Source organism: Taudactylus pleione, unplaced genomic scaffold (assembly GCF_031769625.1).
Source record: "Taudactylus pleione unplaced genomic scaffold, aTauple2 ptg000206l, whole genome shotgun sequence".
In the NCBI taxonomy this organism is placed as follows: Eukaryota; Metazoa; Chordata; class Amphibia; order Anura; family Myobatrachidae; genus Taudactylus; species Taudactylus pleione.
This window is the reverse complement of record NW_028284608.1, coordinates 10,812,420-10,834,849: the sequence shown is the minus strand read 5'-3', so window position 1 is coordinate 10,834,849 and position 22,430 is coordinate 10,812,420. Positions and strand designations below refer to the sequence as shown.

The following is a 22,430-nucleotide window of genomic DNA, read 5'->3' as shown; positions in this document are numbered from 1 at the left end:
TTAATTGTCCAGCTATTCAGAAGTGCCAGAAACCCAACCTCATCCCCAAACTTATACCTCTTTTACACCAAAAACCCGGGTCCGACCTGGGTTTTCTGACATGGTTCCAACCAAGATCAGACCTAGATCAGACACCGTTTACACAGCACCTAGGTCTGCCCTGCTAAACTTATGAGGTCATAAAAAGTGGGAGGTGACTGCTCCACAACCACCAATCAGCTTATTTTAGGAATGACCCAAGTAGGATAACCCGTGTTGCGCCGATTACACTGCACCATTACCCAGGTCCATCCTGGGTCAGACCCTGGTAGCTACCTGGGTTGCATTGTCGGGTCACTTGACCTGGGTTATTTTTCAGGGACCCTTTTACACTGAGCTGAGACCTGAGTAGACCCAGTAATAACCCAGGTTTTAGCTCTGGGGTAAAATACTAGAATGCACTGTACACCTTCCACTTTTGGCCCACATTAAACCAAGTGGAAAAAAAAAAAGGAACAAAAAAATTATTCAATTAAATTCTTAAACCGAGCAAAATTATTTTAAGTGAAAAGGTGAAATGAATGAAGGGGTTTGGTTTTATAGCAGGTTGGTATTTGATGTGATATTTTACTGTTTCCCCCGGCCCTACCCCACTTTCTGGATGTTCTACCAGACTGCAAATAAAAACTGACATTACTGGGGGAGGGTGAGTTCTCAAAGATTAGGAAGTGGGTATCTATCTTGTGCACTTATACAAATAAGAAAGCAATGCAGCGGATGGAGACCTGCCTATTGTGCAAATAACAAAGCTGTGCAGACAGGGCCGGATTAAGGGGGGCCCACACACAGAAAGGGCCCCCACATGTCCCCACTAGGGGTTAAAGTGGGCCAGAACGGGAGACGGAACCAGTTCCGTCTACTCCGGCCCACTTCAGCCCGGTGCCACGGGGAGGCTCCATTTGCAGGGCGCCCTCCCCGCAGCGCTGGCCAGAGCTCACTCTTCCGGCTCCAGCAGTGTGCAGTGCACTATGGGAGAGACGTCATGACGTCTCTCCCATAGTTCCGAGGAGCCAGCGGACTGGAGGCAGCGGGTGCGGGAGCAGGGCTGTAAGTAAGTCTGTTTTTTTTTCTGTGTTTAAGCGGCTTCACTATAGGGGGCACTACTACAGGGGTCATTACTACTACTGGGGGCACTACTACAAGGGGCATTACTACAGCGGGCTCTACTACTGGGGGCATTACTACAGGGGTCATTACTACTGGGGGCACTACTACTGGGAGCACTACTACAAGGGGCATTATTACAGGGGGCCAGATTATAGGGAGGGCAACAGGGTGGTCGTCCCGGGGCCCCCACACATAGGGGACCCCCCCATACTGTCCCCGGCCGGCCCCTTCCCCAAGATAAACTGTTATATTTTTCTTTTATTGGAGCCGCCTGCCGCGGCCTGCGGTTAAGCTCCGCCCCTCCCCTGCCGGTATTTGGCTCCGCCCCCTTCTGTTGCTGCTGGCCTGCTGCCTTTTAAAGTAAGCAATAATGTACATTTACTTTGTTGGGCTGTGATAGAAAAGGTCGACAATAAAAATGTCAGTACTAATTTTGTCGACATCAAAAGGTCGACGTGAAAAAAGGGTCAACATGGCAAAAGTAAGACAGTATAGAAGGTCGGCATCTTCAAAATGTCGACATGGAAATGGTCAATACAGAAAAGGTTAACACAATCTTTTGTAAATTCTAACCCTAATCTTCACCCTAACCCTCCCCTTGGTGCCTAACCCTAACTGTCCCTCCTAATGCCTAACCCTAACCATCTCTCCTAGTGCCTAACCCTAACTGTCCCTCCTAGTGCCTAACCCTAACCATCCCTCCTAGTGCCTAACCCACACCATCCCTCCTAGTGCCTAACCCTAACCATCCCTCCTAATGCCAAACCCTAATGCCTAACCCTAACCATCCCTCCTAATGCCTAACCCTAACCATCCCTCCTAGTGCCTAATCCTAACCGTCCCTCCTTGTGCCTAACCCACACCAACCCTCCTAGTGCCTAACCCACACCATCCCTCCCAGTGCCTAACCCTAACCATCCCTAATGCCTAACCGTCCCTCCTTGTGCCTAACCCTAACCGTCCCTCCTAGTGCCTAACCCTAACCATCCCTCCTAGTGCCTAACCCTAACCGTCCCTCCTAGTGCCTAACCCTAACCATCCCTCCTAGTGCCTAACCCACACCATCCCTCCTAGTACCTAACCATCCCTCCTAGTGCCTAACCCTAACCTTCCCTCCTAGTGGAAACCGTAACCGTCCCTTCTTGTGCCTAACCCTAACCGTCCCTCCTAGTGCCTAACCCTAACCGTCCCTCCTAGTTCCTAACCCTAGGCGTCCCTACTAGTGCCTAACCCTAATCGTCCCTCCTTGTGCCTAACCCTAACCGTCCCTCCTTGTGCCTAACACTAACCGTCCCCACTAGTGCTTAACCCTAGCCGTCCCACCAAGTGCCTAACCCTAATCGTCCCCCCTAGTTCCTAACCCTAACCGCCCCCCTAGTGCCTAACCCTAGCCGTCCCTCCTAGTGCCTAACCCTAACCATCCCTCCTAATGCCTAACCCTAACCATTCCTCCTAGTGCCTAACCCTAATCATCCCCTCTAGTGGCTAACCCTAACCATCCCTCCTAGTGTCTAACCCTAACTGTCCCTCCTAGTGCCTAACCGTAATTGTCCCTTCTAGTGCCTAACCCTGACCATCCCCCCTAGTGGCTAACCCTAACCGTCCCCCCTAGTAACTAACCCTAATCATCCCTCCTAGTGCCTAACCGTAATTGTCCCTTCTAGTGCCTAACCCTAACAATCCCGCCTAGTGGCTAACCCTAACCATCCCCCCTAGTAACTAACCCTAATCGTCCCTCCTGTGCCTAAGCCTTACCCTCTGGTAAGTGCCTATCCCTAACCCTAAATATAACCTTAAAAAATTACAATTTTGATGTTGACCGTTTCAACCTGTCAACCTTCTGTCACGTCAACCTTCTTTCATGTTGACCTTCTGGTGTCGAACAAATAATTGTCGACCTTTTGTATGGAACCCTTCTATTGAACCCCCTATTTCAGGACACTTGCCCAAACAGAAAGACCTGCCTAACTCACTTCTTTTTGCTGTCTCTTCTAGCTGTCTTCTCCAGGATGGCCCGCCTCCTCAGGTAGTCATTCTGGATCTCATTATACTTAGTGGTGTGCTCTTTGATCAGGTCAGTAGTCTTCTTATGATGCTTTTTTACGAGATCCTTCATTTCTTTGTAATGTTTCTTTTGCAGCTTAACAAAGGACTTCTGCTGTTTCAGTTCTTCGATAGTTTGCGCTTCCACTTCTGAAATAAACAGTGACAGATACAGTAGGGCTTGGGTATGACAATATCATAGTGAGATGTCATCCTTCCATTATTGCTATCCATTATAAAAACACAGACGTTTGTTTTCTGTGCCTACATACTGTATATGAACAAGAAGCAGAAGTGTATGCTGGGTAAATAAGGAATATATAGGGTACATCCATTTCCTAGAGAACGTTTTATTTGTACAGCATTTAGGGGACTATTTAGTTATTAAAAAAATAAATTAAAAAAAGCGAAAACTGTTTACAATTATTGCGGGTTTTCAACGTCTTTTTAGCACCATATCTAGATAAACAGACCTACCAGGGCTGCACTCTCACAAAGAACTTGTCCTGGCAGAGAGAAAACTGTGCTGCGCAATATGGAAACATATCAGTGCACAAATTTATAGCCGCTCAAGCGCAAAATGGGCCCCAGCGACCTGTGAAAGCGCCGCGCTCTGTGAGAAATCAGTAAGAGAGCTGTCTCTTTCCTGCATTTCTCCCAAGCGAGCAGACGTGACGCCACCCAGAGATGTTTCCTCGCTTCTCTTAGCTATGTAAATATTGTGTGTGCGCAGCCGCCATTGAAACGGAACTGTGCACAGACAAATGAAAAAACGGAGAAATCACTTTACTAAATATAGATGGACAATATTTTAGGCTTTCCCCAGGTAAAATGGTGGATAAAAGCCTTTTTTTAATTATTATTAAATAGACCCCCTACATGAGTTTAAGGCCCGCATTCAGAGTCGATCGCTAGATACAAGCGGTCGCTCTGAATGAGGGCGGCTGCTTGTGGTGTGAAGTGCGGCCTCCTGGTCGCTAGCTAAGCTGTGGGTTACCACCCACAGCTCTAGCGAGCGATCAGGTTGATGGTCGTGATGGTCAGGACCATCGCGACCATCGGGGCTTGCGATGAGACCCTAAGGTTGGGTCTCGGCAAGCGCAAGCCCCGGGGAGCTTCCTGCTCTGATCGAGCAGGAAGCTCCTCACTGACATCATTGCTGATGTCAGTGGGGCCGCCCCCAAATGGCAAGCGTTCCGTTGGGAACGCCTCCGTCTGGCCGGCCACCCCCTCTGCCCGCCTCCCAAATGGGGCGAGCTGCCAATCACCATCAACAGCTCGCCCCCTTTGGTGCGAGACCCGTAACGACGGAGTACCCGTCGCTAGCCGGGTCTCGCGCATATGCACGTCGGAGTCAGCTCCGACATGCACATGCCCAGTGGGCAAACATCGACCCGGTTGCGAGCGCTCAGCGCTTGCGACCCGGTCTGAATAACGCCCTAAATTGATTTCACTAAGAAAATTGGTATCTCGGTTTTGCTGATAGTGTCATCTGACTGTATAGTTTACTCCTGCTTTGCTGGTACTGTTTTTCCCACTATTTCTGGTATTCCTACATCTATCATTTGCTCAAACGTCACACATATCTATATATATAATAAAGTTGCCCGCTGATGAAAATAACCTAATGTGTGGGCTCCAACGGTACTACTGCATAGCAGCCAAGACACCCAGAACAGCCCAAACAGCAGCGTCTGCGGGGGCCATGCAATGAGGTAGACAGAGACACAAGGGGAGGGGGAGAGAGACAGAGAAAACCAGGGAGAAAGGGGGAGGAGAGAGAGACTGAGAACTGAAAATAGACAGAGAGACTCCTGGGAGGGAAGTTAAGAAACAAAAAAAAAAAACAGGCAACACCTGGGCCAAAAGCAAGTATATGATTGTGTGAGTCATAGAACATAAACATATAAATAATACTGTCTTACTATGTCAGAATATCATTTACCTGTTAATACACTCAATATGAGGTCCTCAGCAGGAGCAGCCTTAGCAGGAACCTTAACTGAACCTAGGGGGGACAAACAAAGATTTTCTTGATACATCTTCTTGCAAGCTTACACAGGTATCACATAGCTGTCCAACTGTAAAGGGGCCCACACACCTGAGCTGCGATTTTCCGTTCTACCAACGCCAACCCGATACCTGGCAACAGTGACCAAAATTGCCGATCCGTGGACATCGATGATCGGCGATCCATTGGTGGATCTGGGAAATTCCAAATGTTAAAAATCCCCAACTCGCCGATTCTGCCCATTTTTGAATAGGGACTTGGGAATCGAGATCTTTCAACATGTTGAATATTCCCGATTCCCCAGCACCGAAGTTGGCAGAACGGGACATTGCTGCAATCCGTCGCAGATGTATGTGGGCCATAACACTTCCAGCACATAATGCTCTGCCAGCCACTGTCTTATTGATGTCCTTTATAGGTCTATACGTATACAAAGATACCGCTGATTCTATATTGCCCATAGGCACACAACCTTTAGCACCCTAGGCACCACCCTATCCTCGAACCGCACACCTGCACAATATATTCTATCCTCATTTGTAACAATTTCCAGATCTGCTTAAAGCATTTCGTATGCCTTGTGATGCTGACTATAAAGTATAATAAAAGTGATATATGTGCTGCACAAGATAAAAAGTGCCTTTCCGCCTTTGCCGTCCCAAGCACGCGCCTGGCATCCCTTATGCTACACCCAGCTCTGTCCTCAGGGAACTTGGCTGCTGCACAGAATATTACTCAGTGCAACATAAGAGAACATTGGTGAATGTGCATATGAATATTTATCTATTACTCTAATAAAAAAAAAAAGAAATGATTTGCAGTAAACAGGATGAAGCCTTAGAAGGAGAGTATTTCCATACCTGGAACCGGCTGGTTGTGAACAGCCTGAGATGATGGCTTAGGTGTTAACGTGGAAGCATGATTTAGGCCATTCTCTGCTGGTGCCGGCCTCGGCTCACTGTTGGCTTCCAATGGCACATCACCCGCTTCTACCTAGAAAACAAGGTATTGTGTACTGTTATTGGGTCCCAGGTCACACAGCATGCCAGTGAGTTCCCAAAAATTTTTAATATCTACAATAATCCCAGGAGAACATGTTGGTGTTGTATTATTTGTTTTTTTATATCACTTCTCTTATCAAACCTCTCAGTACTGCCCAATAACACAATTATACAACCTTCTATTGCTCCTAACACCTGCACCTTCGCTTGTGACTAGAGATGGACAAAACATCACATACTGTAGCTGATACAGAGTACTATGCAAGTTGGTAAAGCTTAACTCACGTGAAAACACTTTGCAGATGCTCAGATGTATTTTCGCACATTTACACACGTATATTCACACAGGCAGACATGGGGGATTTGTCACATGACACCATTTCACTTTTGGATAGGTGTGACATGGGCTTTATATCGCAGGCCAAGTACAGTAAGAAGGAGTGTTTGCTGACTGCGAAGAGACGTAGGCCGGGACACAAGAGCTTATGCCACTGTCCAAGCTTATTATTTGTGTATGGTCAATGATCGTCAGGTCACTGGCAATAGACTAGCTGTTAGAGAATGCACCCTTTATTTTAACCCATTCATAAGATATTTGTTATATATATATATATATATATATATATATATATATATATATTGTATTTCACCAAATTGAACTTCTGGTTTAATATTACAAAGTGTCCCATGTTCAACCATAGGAATTTCGATCATCTCTACTTTCCACCTAGTATAATGCATATAAAAACATTAATTCCACTGCGAGGCACCCACTTTGAGATATGTAGTTCAATAAAATGCCAGTTTTGGGCATGTGATAAACTGGCGATATAAAACCGCAACACTCTAATAGCATTGACTAATTAGTAATAGAAGTTATTTCCCATTAAATTAAAACTGCAGTAACAAGAGATGTCTCAGGGTGATCATAGTAACACCTGTGGATAAAGTTTACATATAGTGTAATTCATAATGCTATTATGATTGATGATATAATTTATAATATAAAGGAGATGGACTGTCATCCACTCTGTAACAGGCACCTGCATTACTCTATGATATATTTCTGATGTCCCTGTAGAACTATATGACAAAGAATCTTTGTGTAGTTAGGTCGGATATATAATTGATGTTTAGGACACACAGTATTTTGACATGAACTTTTTGTATACTGTATTTAGCACAATATATGCTTTGGAGCCCCCTAGTGAAACTTGTACATATGTTCACAACGCTATTAAACAGCAGGGGCCGATTATCAAAATCCCTTCATATCCCTGAGAAACATCCAACAGCTTTTATATATTAGTCACTTTTTTATGTTTTAAATGTCTCCCTACTCAGGTGTATAAATACATTAAGGGCCCGATTGTGAGTTGAACGCAATGCCGTTATTCAGCCCAAATGGTCATTGTTTTTCTACTGTGCATGTGTTTAATGCTCTAATTGTGCACTTAGGGGTCTATGTACTAAGCAGTGATAAGAGACAGAGTGAAAAGTGATAAGTAAGTGATAAGGTGCCAGCCAATCAGCTCCCAACTGCCATCTCACAGGCTGTGTTTGAAAAATGACAGTTGGGAGCTGATTGGCTGGTACCTTATCACTTTCTTATCACTTTTCACTCAGTCTCTTATCACTGCTTAGTACATAGACCCCTCAATCACAAAAATGTCTAATGCCAACTCTATACTGACTTCAATGGTGCACTCTATGGGGAAATGGGGAGGGGGGGAGGCTCAAAGATTAAAAAAAATTAATCAAACATGTCACCAGAGAGGTTACTAATGTATCCCAATGAGATGCCCCCTTTACAGATCGCTTGTGAAAAAGTCATAAAGGGAGGGGAAAGGGGCGTGGCCTCACACGAATTCAGTACACCGTTTTCCACATTCATTTTTTTGGAATGTATGTTTTAACAAAAGTCTCTTACATTATTCTAGAATATGCTGCTTACCACACATGCAGCTAGGTCACCACATGAAATCAAGTAATACACAATGTGAGCTATTTTCTCATTGTTGTACAGCATTTATATTTGTTACATAAATGATTTACCTCAACATTTTGGCAATGTAAATCTGTCACACATCGTAGCCTTATACTGAATGTTTTGTAAGCTTTTAAATGGCCACTTTTGGAAATCCTTCCTCTGCATCTCCTGCCCTGTGTCTATACCTACTGAACAGCGCTGACTGGAAGTGCCCTCTTCACCTACGATGAATAATAATGAACATAACGGGGTAATCCTGTGGAGACGCGGCCTTCAAATGCAACGTGCCCTCATGATCTGATCCTGGTATGGGAAGGTGTTGTCCTAGGGTTGTGATCCATTTTGGCTTTATGGGTGGTGAGTGGTTACATGCAGAAGACGGGGTGCACATCTTAAGGAATTACATACTTCTCAACATTTTATTACAGACGTGAAATAGAGGGTCTGATGCAGAGGCGGATGCAGAAATGCCCGCAGCGGCATCTATTGGCGGTCACCCGCCTGCGATATAATGCAAATGCTGAGCCCTTCCATTGTGTACATTTGTGCGTCCCAATGTGCAAAGACTGAGACGCCAACTGTCAGCATCTGTACGCTTAGCAATACCAATTGGTGCATCCTTAAGGTGCGTATCCACTAGGCGATGAAAATGAGCGATTGAATGATTATGAGATCGTTATCATTCAATCGTTCATTAATCGTTCGTTTATCGTGCATTAAAATGTCAATGATAGATGTCTAAAACGACCAGCGGGAGCGCGCATCGCTGGTCGTTTTAGACATCTATCATCGCCTGAACATTCCGGTCAACCTGTCGATATCGACAGGTTGTGCATGTTCGGGGATGAGGAAGGGTGCCTGCACAGCCTTGAAGAAGAGACCCAGTATCTCGAAACGCGTCGGCAAGCTACACCTGTAATCACTTCCAAGGACTCTGGACTTTTTCCACAGGATCTGATTTCCGTTTGGGTAAAGCATAAGGAGCCTTGCAGGGCAACCCGGGCATCCTACAATTCAACACCCGCTGGCTCCCCATCACCCACCGGGTATGATATCCTGTACTTTTTTGCCTACTACCAAGTGTACAATTATAACCATTTATTTGTACATTGCACGGTAGAGCTTATTTTAAAAACAGGAGTCACATTTCCTGCTGCAATCAGAACTCACCAGACCTGTCATTTGTCTTATGTTTCATGCCTTGATTCAGCCACAATATATATAATTCACCTATTGCATATGTCTAATGTCCATGGCAGATAGCATTTTTCTGCCTCACCCAGTATTTATCAACTGATTCTGTGAATTCTCATCCCTTTTGATTCTACAGCACGTCTTGACTGTATGCATTTATATTCCATGCATCACCTTGTATTCATGAATAAATTTTATTTTATGTCTACACTGACCTATGTCATCTATACGGTCGACTCCGTCACAGCATTTATGTTGAGGAGCGCCTAAATACATGGTAATACCTACCTTTAGACACTTAACGACATATTGTTCAGTGTGGGCACACTGAGCCTGATTCAGACCCGCTTGCAAGCGCTTTGCGCTCGCAAGCGGGTCGATTGCCGGGCAGTGCGCATGCATGGCGTGCGCGAGCCCTGGAGCGAGCGAGAAATCACTCGCTCCGGCGCTCGCAGCAAAACAGGGCAGCCCGTTTTGTAGGCGGGGGGGGGGGGTGGACAAACGCCTGCCGTTTGTGGGTTGCCCTACTGACATCACCAGTGAAGCTCACTGGGGCTTGCGGAAGACCACAAGGGTCTCGTCGCAAGCCTGATGGTCGCGACCATCACCTGGCTGCTCGCAAAACCTGTGGGTGGTCACCCACAGCTTAGCGAGCGACCAGGAGGCCGTTTTTTTTTTAAAAAAGCAGCCGCCCTGATTCAGAGCGAGCGCTCGCTTTTTGCAAGCAGCTCTGAATCAGGTCCTTTATCCACTGCACAGGATGGTGAACGATTGAACGTTTACAATGTTGTATTCATGCAGTCGTTCCACTCTCGTCTAGTGGATATGTACCTTTAGACGCCACCATCGGAAGCACCATAGAAACTTGCACCAGTCCTACGGCACATACAGGTTGTGCATAACTGACACTTCTTAGCAATATTTATAACTATGGCAATAATCAGTGCCATAATCAGTGCACTCCAGTTTCCTGCTCGGCTTACAGAGGTTGCTAATCATTTCAGAAATCCAAAACGGATCTGTCAAATGGCAGTAACACTGTAGATTCTGTCTCTTAAAGGTTATTTGAAGCTAACGTCCTATATCAAGTTACAAGAGTTTTGCCAGTATAGCCTGGCATGATTATTTATTATTAAGCAACATCAATTTAACTAACACCTGAGAATGGCAAAAGAAATAGGATGACTGTTTTCTCATGGGCTTTCTACCATCGTTCAATAACATTTCAGCAACACAATCTGTATGATGTGGCACAACTTATTTTTCACGTATTAACACATGCTACCAGCACAATCATTGCTATCAGTCAATGTGCAATGCAGCACAAAATGGATCATTAAAACATGCCTATTGCCCACGCTAGTAAACAATACCTATTGCCCGCGCTAGTAAAACATGCCTATTGCCCGCGCTAATAAAACTTGCCTATTTCCCGTTCTAATAAAACATGCCTATTGCCCGCGCTAGTAAAACATGCCTATTGCCCGCGCTAGTAAAACATGCCTATTGCCCGCTCTAGTAAAACATGCCTATTTCCCGCGCTAATAAAACATACCTATTGCCCGCGCTAGTAAAACATGCCTATTGCCCGCACTAGTAAAACATGCCTATTGCCCGCACTAGTAAAACATGCCTATTGCCCGCGCTAGTTAAAGTGTCATGCATTTTTACAGTTATCCCAAGTCATCTTGCCAACAGTCCCTACATTTCTGGATCAGCCCATATTTTTTTGTAAAGTGATTAGGACAGAATATGGTCTTGCTCAAAATGGTTATTTCCAAGTATGCAAAGTGATTGCCTGTTTTAGGATAAGATAAGCCCTCTCCCAAAGTATCTGAATACTTGTATATTTTAGTACCGGAGTACTCTGTGCAAAATGCTAGGAAGTGGAGGTGTCTGCTGTACTGCAACCACTGACATAGGCTACAGGCATCCAATCAGTAGTCATGCTCCTCTCCGCGTTCCTGCCCCTAGCAGATTCACTCTTCCAGATGTCTATGTACTTAATTGGTAGGTAGGTAACTTATCAATAGTGCAAGAAATAAAGTAACATAACTTGGAAATGTCACTACCCTGATCTGTCCACGACACCCACATCCTAAAATTGTGGCCTCTTGCCCAGATTTCTGCATGTAGGTAAAAACAAATATGTGATACTACAGTACAGTACAGTCCAGTAGCTGTAATACCCAGCTGTGCCTGGCTTTTATGTATTCATTGATTTTTCTGTCTGTCTCCACACTCCACTCCTTCTCTCTCCCCTAACATTTTCTCCCCAACTCGCGCTCTCTCTTTCCTCTCACCGGCTCCTCTTCATTGACAGGGAGACAGGCGCTGCACACTAAGGACCTCATTCAGACCCGCTCTCAAGCGTCTATGCGCTCGCAAGCGGGTCGATGGTGGGGCACTGTGCATGTGCCGCACGCGCAAGCCCCGGAGCGAGAGAGAAATTCTCTCACTCCGGGGCTCGCTACAAAAGGGGCGGCTGTAGATGTTGATCGACAGCTTTACCCATTTTGCAGGCGCGGTAGGGGGGTGGCCAGACAAACGGAGGCGTTCCTGAAGGAACGCCTGCCGTTTGTAGGTGGCCTTACTGACTTCACCAGTGATGTCAGTAGGGTGCTTCCTGCTCTGTTAGAGCAGGAAGCTGCCTGGGGCTTGCGGTAGACAAGACCCTACTGCAAGGGTCTCGTTGCAATCCCCAATGTTCACGAATGCCTCAACCATCGCGACCATCACCTAGTCACTCGCTAAAGCCGTAGGTGGTAACCTACAGCTTTGCGAGCAGCCAGGAGGCCGCCTTTCAAAAGAAAAGAGGCCGCCCTCATTCAGAGTGAGCGCTCGCATTTTGCGAGCGGCTCTGAATGAGGTCCGCAGATCACAGTGCAGCGCCCGGCTCCCGGTCAGTGAGGAGCAGGCAAATGTGCAGGGAGAGTTTCTGGGGGCACATCGGCATATCAGGTAGATAAAACAGGGTGCAACAGCGAGGCCACGCCTTCTTTTCGGGTCTCCTGGCCGCGCTGAATGTCACCGACCCAAGTGCTGCCACTGCTGCCCCCTCACTACTGTGCATCACTGACGCTGATATGTGGGGTCAGAGCTCATTCCGACTTATATTACATTCCAATGTGATGACGTCATTTTTTATCAGCAGTCAATTTCATTATATAGACCAAAGGTTCTCAAACTCGGTCCTCAGGACCCCAAACAGTGCATGTTTTCCATGTCTCCACACTGAATCAAGTGAAATAATTAGCTCCACCTGTGGACCTTTTAAAATGTGTCAGTGAGTAATGATTACATCTGTGCACTTGCTGGGTGACCTACAAAACGTGCACTGTGTGGGGTCCTGAGGACCGAGTTTGAGAACCACTGATATAGACTACTTAGCTAAGGTAACAATGTAACATGTAACCCAATTTTAGAAGGCACTTCATCTTATTAAAATCAGTTTATGTTTAACTACATAGGATCATGCTATATCTAAACAATATAGCAATATATCTCTCACCAGTTCTTTCTTCTTTTGGTAGAACAGCCCCTCTATTGACACCTAAACTGTATTGCAGCCCTACTGTACTCGGACCCCACACTGTGTATATCTTTATTTTATTGTTTTGTGATGTAAATAGTCAGGTAAAGAAAACAGTGCTTCCCGGAAATTTGACCAAGCTAAATGCACGAGCCCACGAGACAGTGAAAGAACAGGAACGTTTGTGCGCAAATCTGCCAAGTGTCCATTGTTTTGACCATATGAATTTTCGGGAGGTATGGAGAATGAACTGAAGTCGTGGAAGGTGATCTATTTTTGTCACAAATGGCCACAAATATCTCTCTGCAAATCCTTCACCCAGTTTTTTTCTTTTTCAACACAGATGGGTCAAAGATGAATAATGTTCTTGCTTCGGAAATAGCGTCTCTGGTGACTAATGTCCTAGATAGGGAGTTCTTGTAAGTGTAGGTCAGCTACGTCCTAATGCCCTCATTCATACTAATGTTCCCCAGCAGAAAGATGGAAGCATTTTATTTATTATAAGAACTTTTCACAGCATGTCTGCATATGCATTGTACCAAATCTAGGTCAGACCACAACAAGTGAGACAATTTAAAGGAAAGTTCAGTTTATTTTTAGCTTTTACAATGAAGATGAGTCAGTTCGCGTGGAAGAACGCAATTAAGACAACGTAAGAGCAGGGCTTCAGCCCCAGTAGTGTGTGGGCGTATTGGATGCATCATCTTACCACGTAATGCATTAGTTACTATGCTATACACTAGGGCACTTAGCCTATGGTCTCACCAGCTGTTCCAAAACAACACGCTCCAGCATGGGGATGTTGGCACTTACAGTTTCTCAACAGTTAGGGGGATAACAATTGATTAAGACGGCATTACAGCATTGCTTTGCGGCACATCAACGTGTATTGAAGTTAGATACATATTGTTGTGCCTCAAAGCAATTTAATCACTCACACTAAATGGTACAGTACGGTACCCACCGTTTGTGGGCTTTAATTCTGTGCCCTTGTGATTTACAGAGCTGTGTGGAGAGACAGTCATAATAGGGTGCCCTCCCCAAATGTCTGAGACACTCCCGACTTCCTGGGTACTCGATGATGCAATTTGCAGTCAATCGCGTCATTTTTGTCATCGCTGCCCCAATTGTGCAATGCAGTTAACCGTGAAATTATACAGTATGTGATGAGGCCGCAATTACGCAATTTGCTGCACCACAGGTAAAAGTGTGCCTACGGTTATAATGAGCATGATAGAATTCTGCTTTATTATATTTATCCCCTTCAATATTAAGGAGGATCTGTCAGAAGAGGTACATAAGCTTTATAAGCATGTATAATTAGGCTGATACAAATGTGAGCCGTTTGCACTATAGCTGGGGTCTGGGAAAGGGAACTTCCTCCCTCTTTCAACTGGGAATTGTATTCACTAAACAGAACAAGGCAGGTGGAGAACATACAGTTTAAGGGGCATCTTCAATTAGGTGCGAAAAGCCGTTCCAAAACAACACCGCCGATGACGTAATTTCGCCAGGCGAAAGCTTATCCCCGTATTCAATTCCAAAGACTTATCGCCTAGGCGGAAATTCAATGCATTGGTATAGGCAAAAAAGATTCGCCTATGAACCCAGTCGAAAAAAGTGCAGAATTGGGGTTTTGGGGTGCAAACGTCCGGAAACCACTCTGCACCCTTGGGACAGGTCCCCAAAAGGTAAACTATGTAAAAAAAAAAATGAAAAAAAAATACTTAACACCACCCCAAAAAAGCACTTTCAATTTGGGGGCGAAAAAGACCAAAGTTGGGGAACAAACTTAAAAACTAGCGAAATAGACTCCTGGGGGGGGTCCCCATGTATGCACCAGGTGTTTTGGGGATTGCAGGTGGTTGCGGCAGGTGGATTTTTAACGTATTTTAAAACTTCACTTTACCAACTTTAAAATATGCTTGCACCCATTTTCATGTACCCCAAATTTGCTGGGACTAGTTATATTGATGAAAAAATAATGCTTAATGCCATTCTTCACAACTAATGCAAAGACGCTAATAGCAAGTAATTGAGAGAAGTAAAGTACCCAGAATAGCTTTATTAGGGGTACTAGTACTCACCTATAGTGATCCCCTATGTTAGTGCATATTTTCGGAGGGGTACAGCCTGTTTTCCCCATTTTTGACAGTACTTTTCGCCATGTCCGAATTCGTAGGGTGCCGTTTTTGCTGATTTCTAATTGAATACTGGGAAAAGCGGGGACGCGCCCGATATTTTTCCACATAGAAAACCAGCGATGACGGCGAAAAGTCCGGCATGTGAAAAGTACTCAGCTTTTCGCACCTAATTGAATATGCCCCATAGTTGTAGATAAGAAAAGAGACAATTAAGGATTGGAGTATTTGGGCCTACAGATGTGCTCTCATACTCCAATCCCCAAACTGCGCCAAATAATGCAGTATGGCGTGCTATGGGCTTTGTGACTTAGCCGCGCCATGTGGACTTTTTCCTAAACTATAAGTTTTAAGCAGCGACTTTATGCCAATTTCTTATAAATAAAAATACTAATCCTAAGTACTTCGGGACCAATTTATCAACGAACCTTAACACCAGCAGCATATTTAGTTTAATATCGCAGTGATATAAATGAATATGCCACTGGTATTCATCATTACTTACCTCGCCGGCAAGGTCCTGCGACGTCCCCCTCCTCGGTGGTGTCCTCCACTCACTTCCTGGCAGCCTATCACTGCCAGTGACGGGTTTCTGTGTCATGCGCATGTGCGATGGTCAGTCTGCGCATGGGCGATGGTCAGTCTGCGCATGGGCGATGGTCAGGCTGCGCATGGGCGATGGTCAGGCTGCGCATGGGCGATGGTCAGGCTGCGCATGGGCGATGGTCAGGCTGCGCATGGGCGATGGTCAGTCTGCGCATGTACATGACTTTTTCACCCAGGAGTGCCTGGAAGGGTTTTTTTGAAGCTGGAAAGGCTGCTGCCAGGTCCCCATTGCCGGGCATCTAAAGATGGCGTAAGCGATACAGTGACAAACAGCGATAGCGTTCCCGCTAGGCTGTTTTAGCGGGGCGCGGCGCCCTGCCCTCCTTCCGGAAGGCAAAAAGCGCCCTGCCCTCCAGAAGGAGGGCAAAAAGCGCCCTGCCCTAACAGCCTGCGGGTGCCGTCTTCACCCACGGTTCGCAGTGTCCCGCGGGTGAAGAAATGTGCGGTGACCCGGTCACCACCGGAGAATAGACGCCGGGCGCATGCGCCTGGCATCTACTCTCCCTGTCTGCAGCGCTTGGGGGCTGCCCGGCGTGTCCGTAAGTGCCGGGCACGCCCCCAAGAGTGACGAAAAGGGGACGCGTCTTATAGACAGACCCCCTTTTCAATGGCCACGCCCCCTTCTCGGTCCTCTCTAGCTCCGGCGCCCTGCCTGCCGCCGGAGCTAGAGTGAACACTACAGCGATAATCTTAGATGTTTATTGAATACTGAAAGGATGACAAAACCCCTTTAGCAAGTGCCAAAGAGGTTATGTGTTGTTGTTACAGTTTAAGCAAATTACGGATCGCTATTGCAATGGCAGCTACGATAACGTACGCAGGTCTATTGTGAAAATATGCTGACTGCAGTCGTATAGCTATTGGTGAGACGTCCGAAGCCAGCATAGAGACGCCCACTACCACTATCTCACATCCGTAATACATTGCAGTCCTGCATATACATCAGGAACACTGAGTAACATCGGCCCCTTCTGCACAATTACAACAAGTCTGACCTTACTCAGAAATTGCTAACCTCGTAGCACGCAGTAAGCTGCATATGCCGACGCAGTGGCTAATTTATGCACGCCCCTGTAATGGCGTTCAAACGGACAGGCACGCCTGCGTTTCGCCAAACACCCCCCATCAATACCCCCAAACGCTCACTTCCTGTCACTCACTCTGCGATGGGTCTGCGAGTTCTCTGCAATCCCAGTACGATCGCAGTGGTGTCTTCGCACATGCGCAGTACGCAACAATCGTCCGTCCGCGTGCGCAATCGCAATAACGATCCATAATAAATCGGGCCCAAAGTACACAATCTGGGTAATAAGGGTAATAAGACAGAGGTCCGACACGAGTGACTTGCGTCATGTCTCACTTCACACATCGTTCATCTTAATATGTAATTTTATACCAATTATTTTGCAACAAAAACACTAATCCTAAGTGCCTAGTACACCATGGGTTCAATCCAAATAGGAGTGAATGGGGCGAGTTGCCGTTTCAATGGCATAAAATCCCCGGCAATGGCACCGCAAATCGCCCCCCCTCGCAGCCTGATCTCACCTGGACTTGCACATTTTAGTACACAGCCCTATGGGGCTGAAAACAAAAATCCACGTCCGGCATTACTGTAAGTGTGGCATACAGCTGCACTTACTCATGCCGTAAAGGGATTCATGGCTAATTGGATCGAGCCCTAATAGTGACTTTGCATGCGAATTGAGAAACAAATTGCCCAAACACGCGAATCGCTGCCAGTGGTGTAGCGTCTAAGTCATACCACGCGTCTCACACCAAAAGGATACATGTATGAGGACACATCTGTAAAAGAGGAACAGGTGTGTACTTTTGACCAACTTTCTGCATGGACGAAAAGAAAATTGTGATAATGGACCAATCAGTTAAGGTAATAGTTAACATATGTTAATTATATATGTTACATACTATGACAAAAGCAGTGGTAATGTTATATTTGTCCAGGGTTTCTGACCTATATGCATTAAAACCCCAGAAAAATGTCTGTGATTGCAAAGCAGACTTTTGGGCTTTAGTGAAAGCCAGATAAGCGTTCCTGGGGTTATGGATGGAGAGTGAGGGCGGGCTTTATCGATTAGGCCCATTTTGGGTCTTCAGCCTGAGAACAGGCTAATTAGTACTTGCACCTGTAGGAGGCTGATAAAGGTGTGTCAGGGTTTTTACTCAGTGTCTCACTACCTGGGGAATACAGGCAGCAGGCCTGTTATGAGACACTGTGATTTACTGACTGTAAGTACTGTGCATATGCCTATGTTTGTGGAAGGAGCAATAGGTCCTACCATGGTTGAGAAAGGGATCCTAATTGTTTAGTTAAAGCCCAGATGGGTTAGGATTCTGTTTTATGTTTTCTTTTACTGTACAATTAACTAATTTCGGCTAATTACACGGAGATCCTGGGCTGGTGTGCGGTTTTCTCACTGCTGTGTTTTTGGAAGGGCCCATCTACCCCAGTAGAGAGTGCCCCTACCTTGATTTCATCACAATACCAAATAAAAACATGGTGATAATAATATAGCACATCATTATAGAGCTATGCTATCACATGTAGCACACTATGGTCAGCAGGAATGCTGGGAACCTGAATGGAATTCTTACTGTTTACATACTATTCATGATATTAATTATCTGGGTCCAATTCGCCACGGATTCCGGAGCAATTCATCATTGCTCCAGCGCGGCGACAGCTGTTCCGAAAATCCTCTGTCCCATGAGCGGCTTCACTGCTCTTTTTCGGAGCAGTGAATCTTTTCAATGCTCCTTTCGGACCAGTGACGGGAGTGCGCATGCGCGACCTACAGGTCATGTATGCGCACATAAGCCCTGATGTCCATCGGAAGGAGCCGGACAGGGGCGGAGAGATCCGAAAGGATCCCTCTTCGCGACCCGGGACTCCTTCCCATAGGGAAGGATCGGGTATCGGGAGCATTCGCCATCTGAAAATGGCGAATGCTCCCGCACTCAAGCTCCGAAAATATTTTGCCAGAGAAAGTAAGCTAGAGATATCTGTGATATCTCCTGCTTTACCTTCGTGATGAATGGCCCGATAACTTAATTCACCTGCTTTTGTAAAAATTAGGTGATGATGAATAAGCCCCTAAATCTCGCAGATTCTAATTTGCATCTACCAAATATGGGGAAATATAGATGAATAGAAGGAAGATACAGCTGAGAGACAACACTGAGTCACCCAGGTAACGAGAACACCGGAAGTTGTATTTGGTAAAGCAGGGTACAAGATTGCTGGAACGCAGGGCTTGCAGACTTATTACCTAAATAGTGACTATGGGGTGACAAGAATAATATTTATGAGAGATATCCCCACACTTTCTATCACCCTATATGAAGGCAGCACTCATAGAATTACAATACCCTGGTGAATGCAGATTACTAAATCATCATCTCATGAATAAAAAAGGCAATACATACAACAATGATAATTAATTGCCACACTTTGAGAAATATCTTGGTATATAAATCAAGCATATTATGAATACAATCATCTATTATATGCAACCTCAAAATATCCTCACCGAGCCAACACAGTAAACACTGTACTAAGGCCAGTTGTGTAGGTGTTACACTGCCATCTGGTGATGGGAAGTGGAACAAGAAATTCTAGTGTTAACACTATAGGAACCAGGAGATATACTGCATATGTCAGGGAAACGTCTCATGCCATGACCAATATATGGAGTAGGTTCAATTAGAAGCAACTCGCTTGGGTCCGTAAGTGCGGCTTTATGCGTCACATCTAATTGAATTGACCCCTATGGGCTGTATTCAATTAGTTTCGCATCGCGATACTTTTTCGCATGCTGAACTTTTTGCCTACATCGCGTGTTTTGCATGCGGAAAAGTATCGGGTGCGCTGCCGCTATTCGCCGTATTCAATTAGAAAGGACGCGAAAATGGCACCCGGCGAAACTGAAACAGACGAAAAGCCTTGTCAAAAATTGGGAACTCTGCCTGACACCCCCCACAAGATGCACTAGCATTGGGGATCACTATAGATGCCCCCGATTAGCCCTAATGAAGGTATTTGTGGTGCTTAAGTTGTGCCAATTGGTGCCAATTAGTGCATTAACACAAGTGGTGAAGAATAGCATTAAGCAGTATTTTTATGTGAAAATAACTACTCCCAGCAAATTTGGGGTACCTGAAAATGGGTGCTAGCATATTTTTAAGTTGCTAAAGTGAAGTTTTAAATCACGTTAAAAATCCACCTTTCACAAGCACCTGCAATCTTAAAAACACCTGCCCCATACTTGGGAACCTCCCTGAAGTCTATTTAGCTAGTTTTTAAGTTTGTCCCCCAAATTTGCACTTTTTCGCCCCCAAAATGATAGTACTTTTTAGGGGTGGTCTAAAGTCTTTTCAAATTTTTTTTTTATCATAGTTTATCTCTGGGAGACTGTCCCAATGGTGCAGGGGGGTTTCCAGAAGTTTGCACCCCAAAACCGCAATTCTGCACTTTTTTCCACCTGCTATTCATAGGCAAAACTTTTCCGCTGATTACATTGCATTGACTTTTCGCGTACGCGAAAAGTCTTTGGAATTGAACACGGCAGAAACTTTCCGGCTGGCAAAATGATATCATCTGCGATACTTTTCTGCGGATTCTGACTTTTTGCCTCTAATTGAATACGACCCTATGTATGATATAGAGCAGTGTTTCTCAAACTCGGTCCTGCACGTTTCGCGGTCACACAGCAGGTGCACAGGTGTAGTCATTACTCACTGACACATTTTAAAAGATCCACAGGTGGAGCTAAATATTTCACTTGTGATTCTGTGAGGAGACCTGGAAAACAAGACCTGTTTGGGGTCCTGAGGACCGAGTTTGAGAACCTGTGTACTAGAGCAGAGGTTCCCAAACGCGGTCCTCAAGGCTCCCCAACAGTTCAGGTTTTAGAGATATCCATGGTTAAGCACAGGTGGTTAAATCAAATTGACTGAGGTACTAATTAAATCACCTGTGCTCAACCATGGATATCTCTAAAACCTGAACTGTTGGGGAGCCTTGAGGACCGTGACTGGGAACCTCTGTACTAGAGGATTCCCTTTGGTATAATTATATTCTGGACAGCACCATCTAGTGGACAGTGAGTAATAAGGAAATAATATGATACTCTGACAATATACAGTACTACCAGAAAGGATGTGGAACAGTTCTTAGTATGGATAGTAATATATGATGGTGTAAGATTCTAATTTATATATAAGGCCAGGTCTGTGGAGCAGACATGCTTTCCAAAATGTGATCATATCATTCTTTTTACCTGCAAAATCTGCTTTTACCTGTGCTAATCACAATTAAGCAAACACAACGCTGAAGCCTCAGCGGCATTACGTGGAATAATCCTACCTCTTTCTTTTCCTCTTCATCTTCCAGTGTGAGTGCAGCCAGCTGTCTTGATCTCTGCTCCATCAAATTTACATATCTAATTGGATTTGACAAAGCTTCAATCACATCTGCAGGAAACACATGACACAAGTGGTATTACGTGGTAATATGTATACAGTATATTTACTTATGTACACAGCGTGGCTACAGAATTATTGAATATAGAGTAAATGCCTTATTCGTCAGAAGTATGCTGGTAAAACAGGATTTTTAGGAAGGGTCACAGAACCTGAAGGACCAGAAGAATTTTGTAAATACAGATTTAGTAATGGCATATTAAAGGGAATCTCTGTTCATCAGAAAGCCGACAAAAAGCAAAAATGTAAGTAAACAAAGAGGTCTGTATTCTATGTACCAGTCTAATATTTAGTTTACATTATACAGTATAGAATATTTCGGCAAAATATCGCTTCTGGATAGGAACCTAGGGCCTGATTCAAATGTGGATGTAATGCCGATATTGACGCAGTGATGATCAGCTGACTAGAAATGCGTCAGGGTCGCACTGTGCATTCGCAAAGGTACCTTATTTAACCGCAAAGTGATTGATATTGGCGGTTACGGGGAGTGGTGGCAAAAACGCAGGTGTGTCGTGACTGTTTTGTATCTGCCTACATCTGCGATCCCGTACGCAGAAAATATGTCACCAGCGTCTTAGTTCCCTCAGCCATTTTGCGCGAACATTGGGTTAGTCAGAGGGTCCATTCTAGAATGATCTGAAACCGCCATTTTGTATATGAACGCAGTTGCTTGGATCTGCAAAGCTGCCGGTGGGTGTCTCAATAGGCGGCTACAGCAGTAGCATATTTTCTCACCGCGGCTGCGCACAGGATCGCTGCTGATGAAATGGACACTTTGGGGCTTATGCTAAGGTTGGAAGAAATTCATGTCAAAATTTTAAGAGCAAAGAAGCTCAGAGAAAAAGACATGTAGGTTGCAGAGCTAGCCGTATACACAAGGTGCACCAAGCCCAGCACAGGTGACATATGCTCTCCTGGAGATAACAGTAATATATGCCTAGTATATGTCAGCAGAGACCACCCACAGCTTGTGCGTGTGGCCTGGAGATGGTCGCAATTATCGCGACCATTGGGCTTGCGACGAGACCCTGTTGTAGGGTCTTGGCTCCCGCAAGCCCGAGTGGACTTCCTGTTCTAATAGAGCAGGAAGTCCACTACTGACATCACTGGTGATGTCAGCAGGGCCGCCCACAAATGCCAGGCGTTCCTAAGGGAACGCCTGCGTTTGCCTAACCACCCCCCCTCCCCGCCTACAAAACGGGGCGAGCTGTCACTCACCATCGACAGCAGCCCCGTCTTGTAGCGAGCCCCGGAGTGACTG

The 22,430-nt window shown here is 45.5% G+C and overlaps 1 protein-coding gene across 3 annotated transcripts in view; it reads right to left on the bottom strand.

Annotated features, from left to right (window-relative positions):
* The window catches only part of PLCB1 (phospholipase C beta 1), an 808,463-nt gene that overhangs the window by 132,503 nt on the left and 653,530 nt on the right, over nucleotides 1-22,430 (bottom strand). For all 3 annotated transcript variants that reach the window (XM_088478043.1, XM_088478041.1, XM_088478042.1), the window contains exons 23-26: nucleotides 21,051-21,157; nucleotides 6,061-6,193; nucleotides 5,135-5,197; nucleotides 3,120-3,339 (exon numbers count right to left, since the gene is read on the bottom strand). In XM_088478043.1, the coding sequence (XP_088334169.1) occupies nucleotides 3,120-3,339; nucleotides 5,135-5,197; nucleotides 6,061-6,193; nucleotides 21,051-21,157 (523 nt within the window). The remainder of the gene's footprint in view (nucleotides 1-3,119; nucleotides 3,340-5,134; nucleotides 5,198-6,060; nucleotides 6,194-21,050; nucleotides 21,158-22,430) is intronic.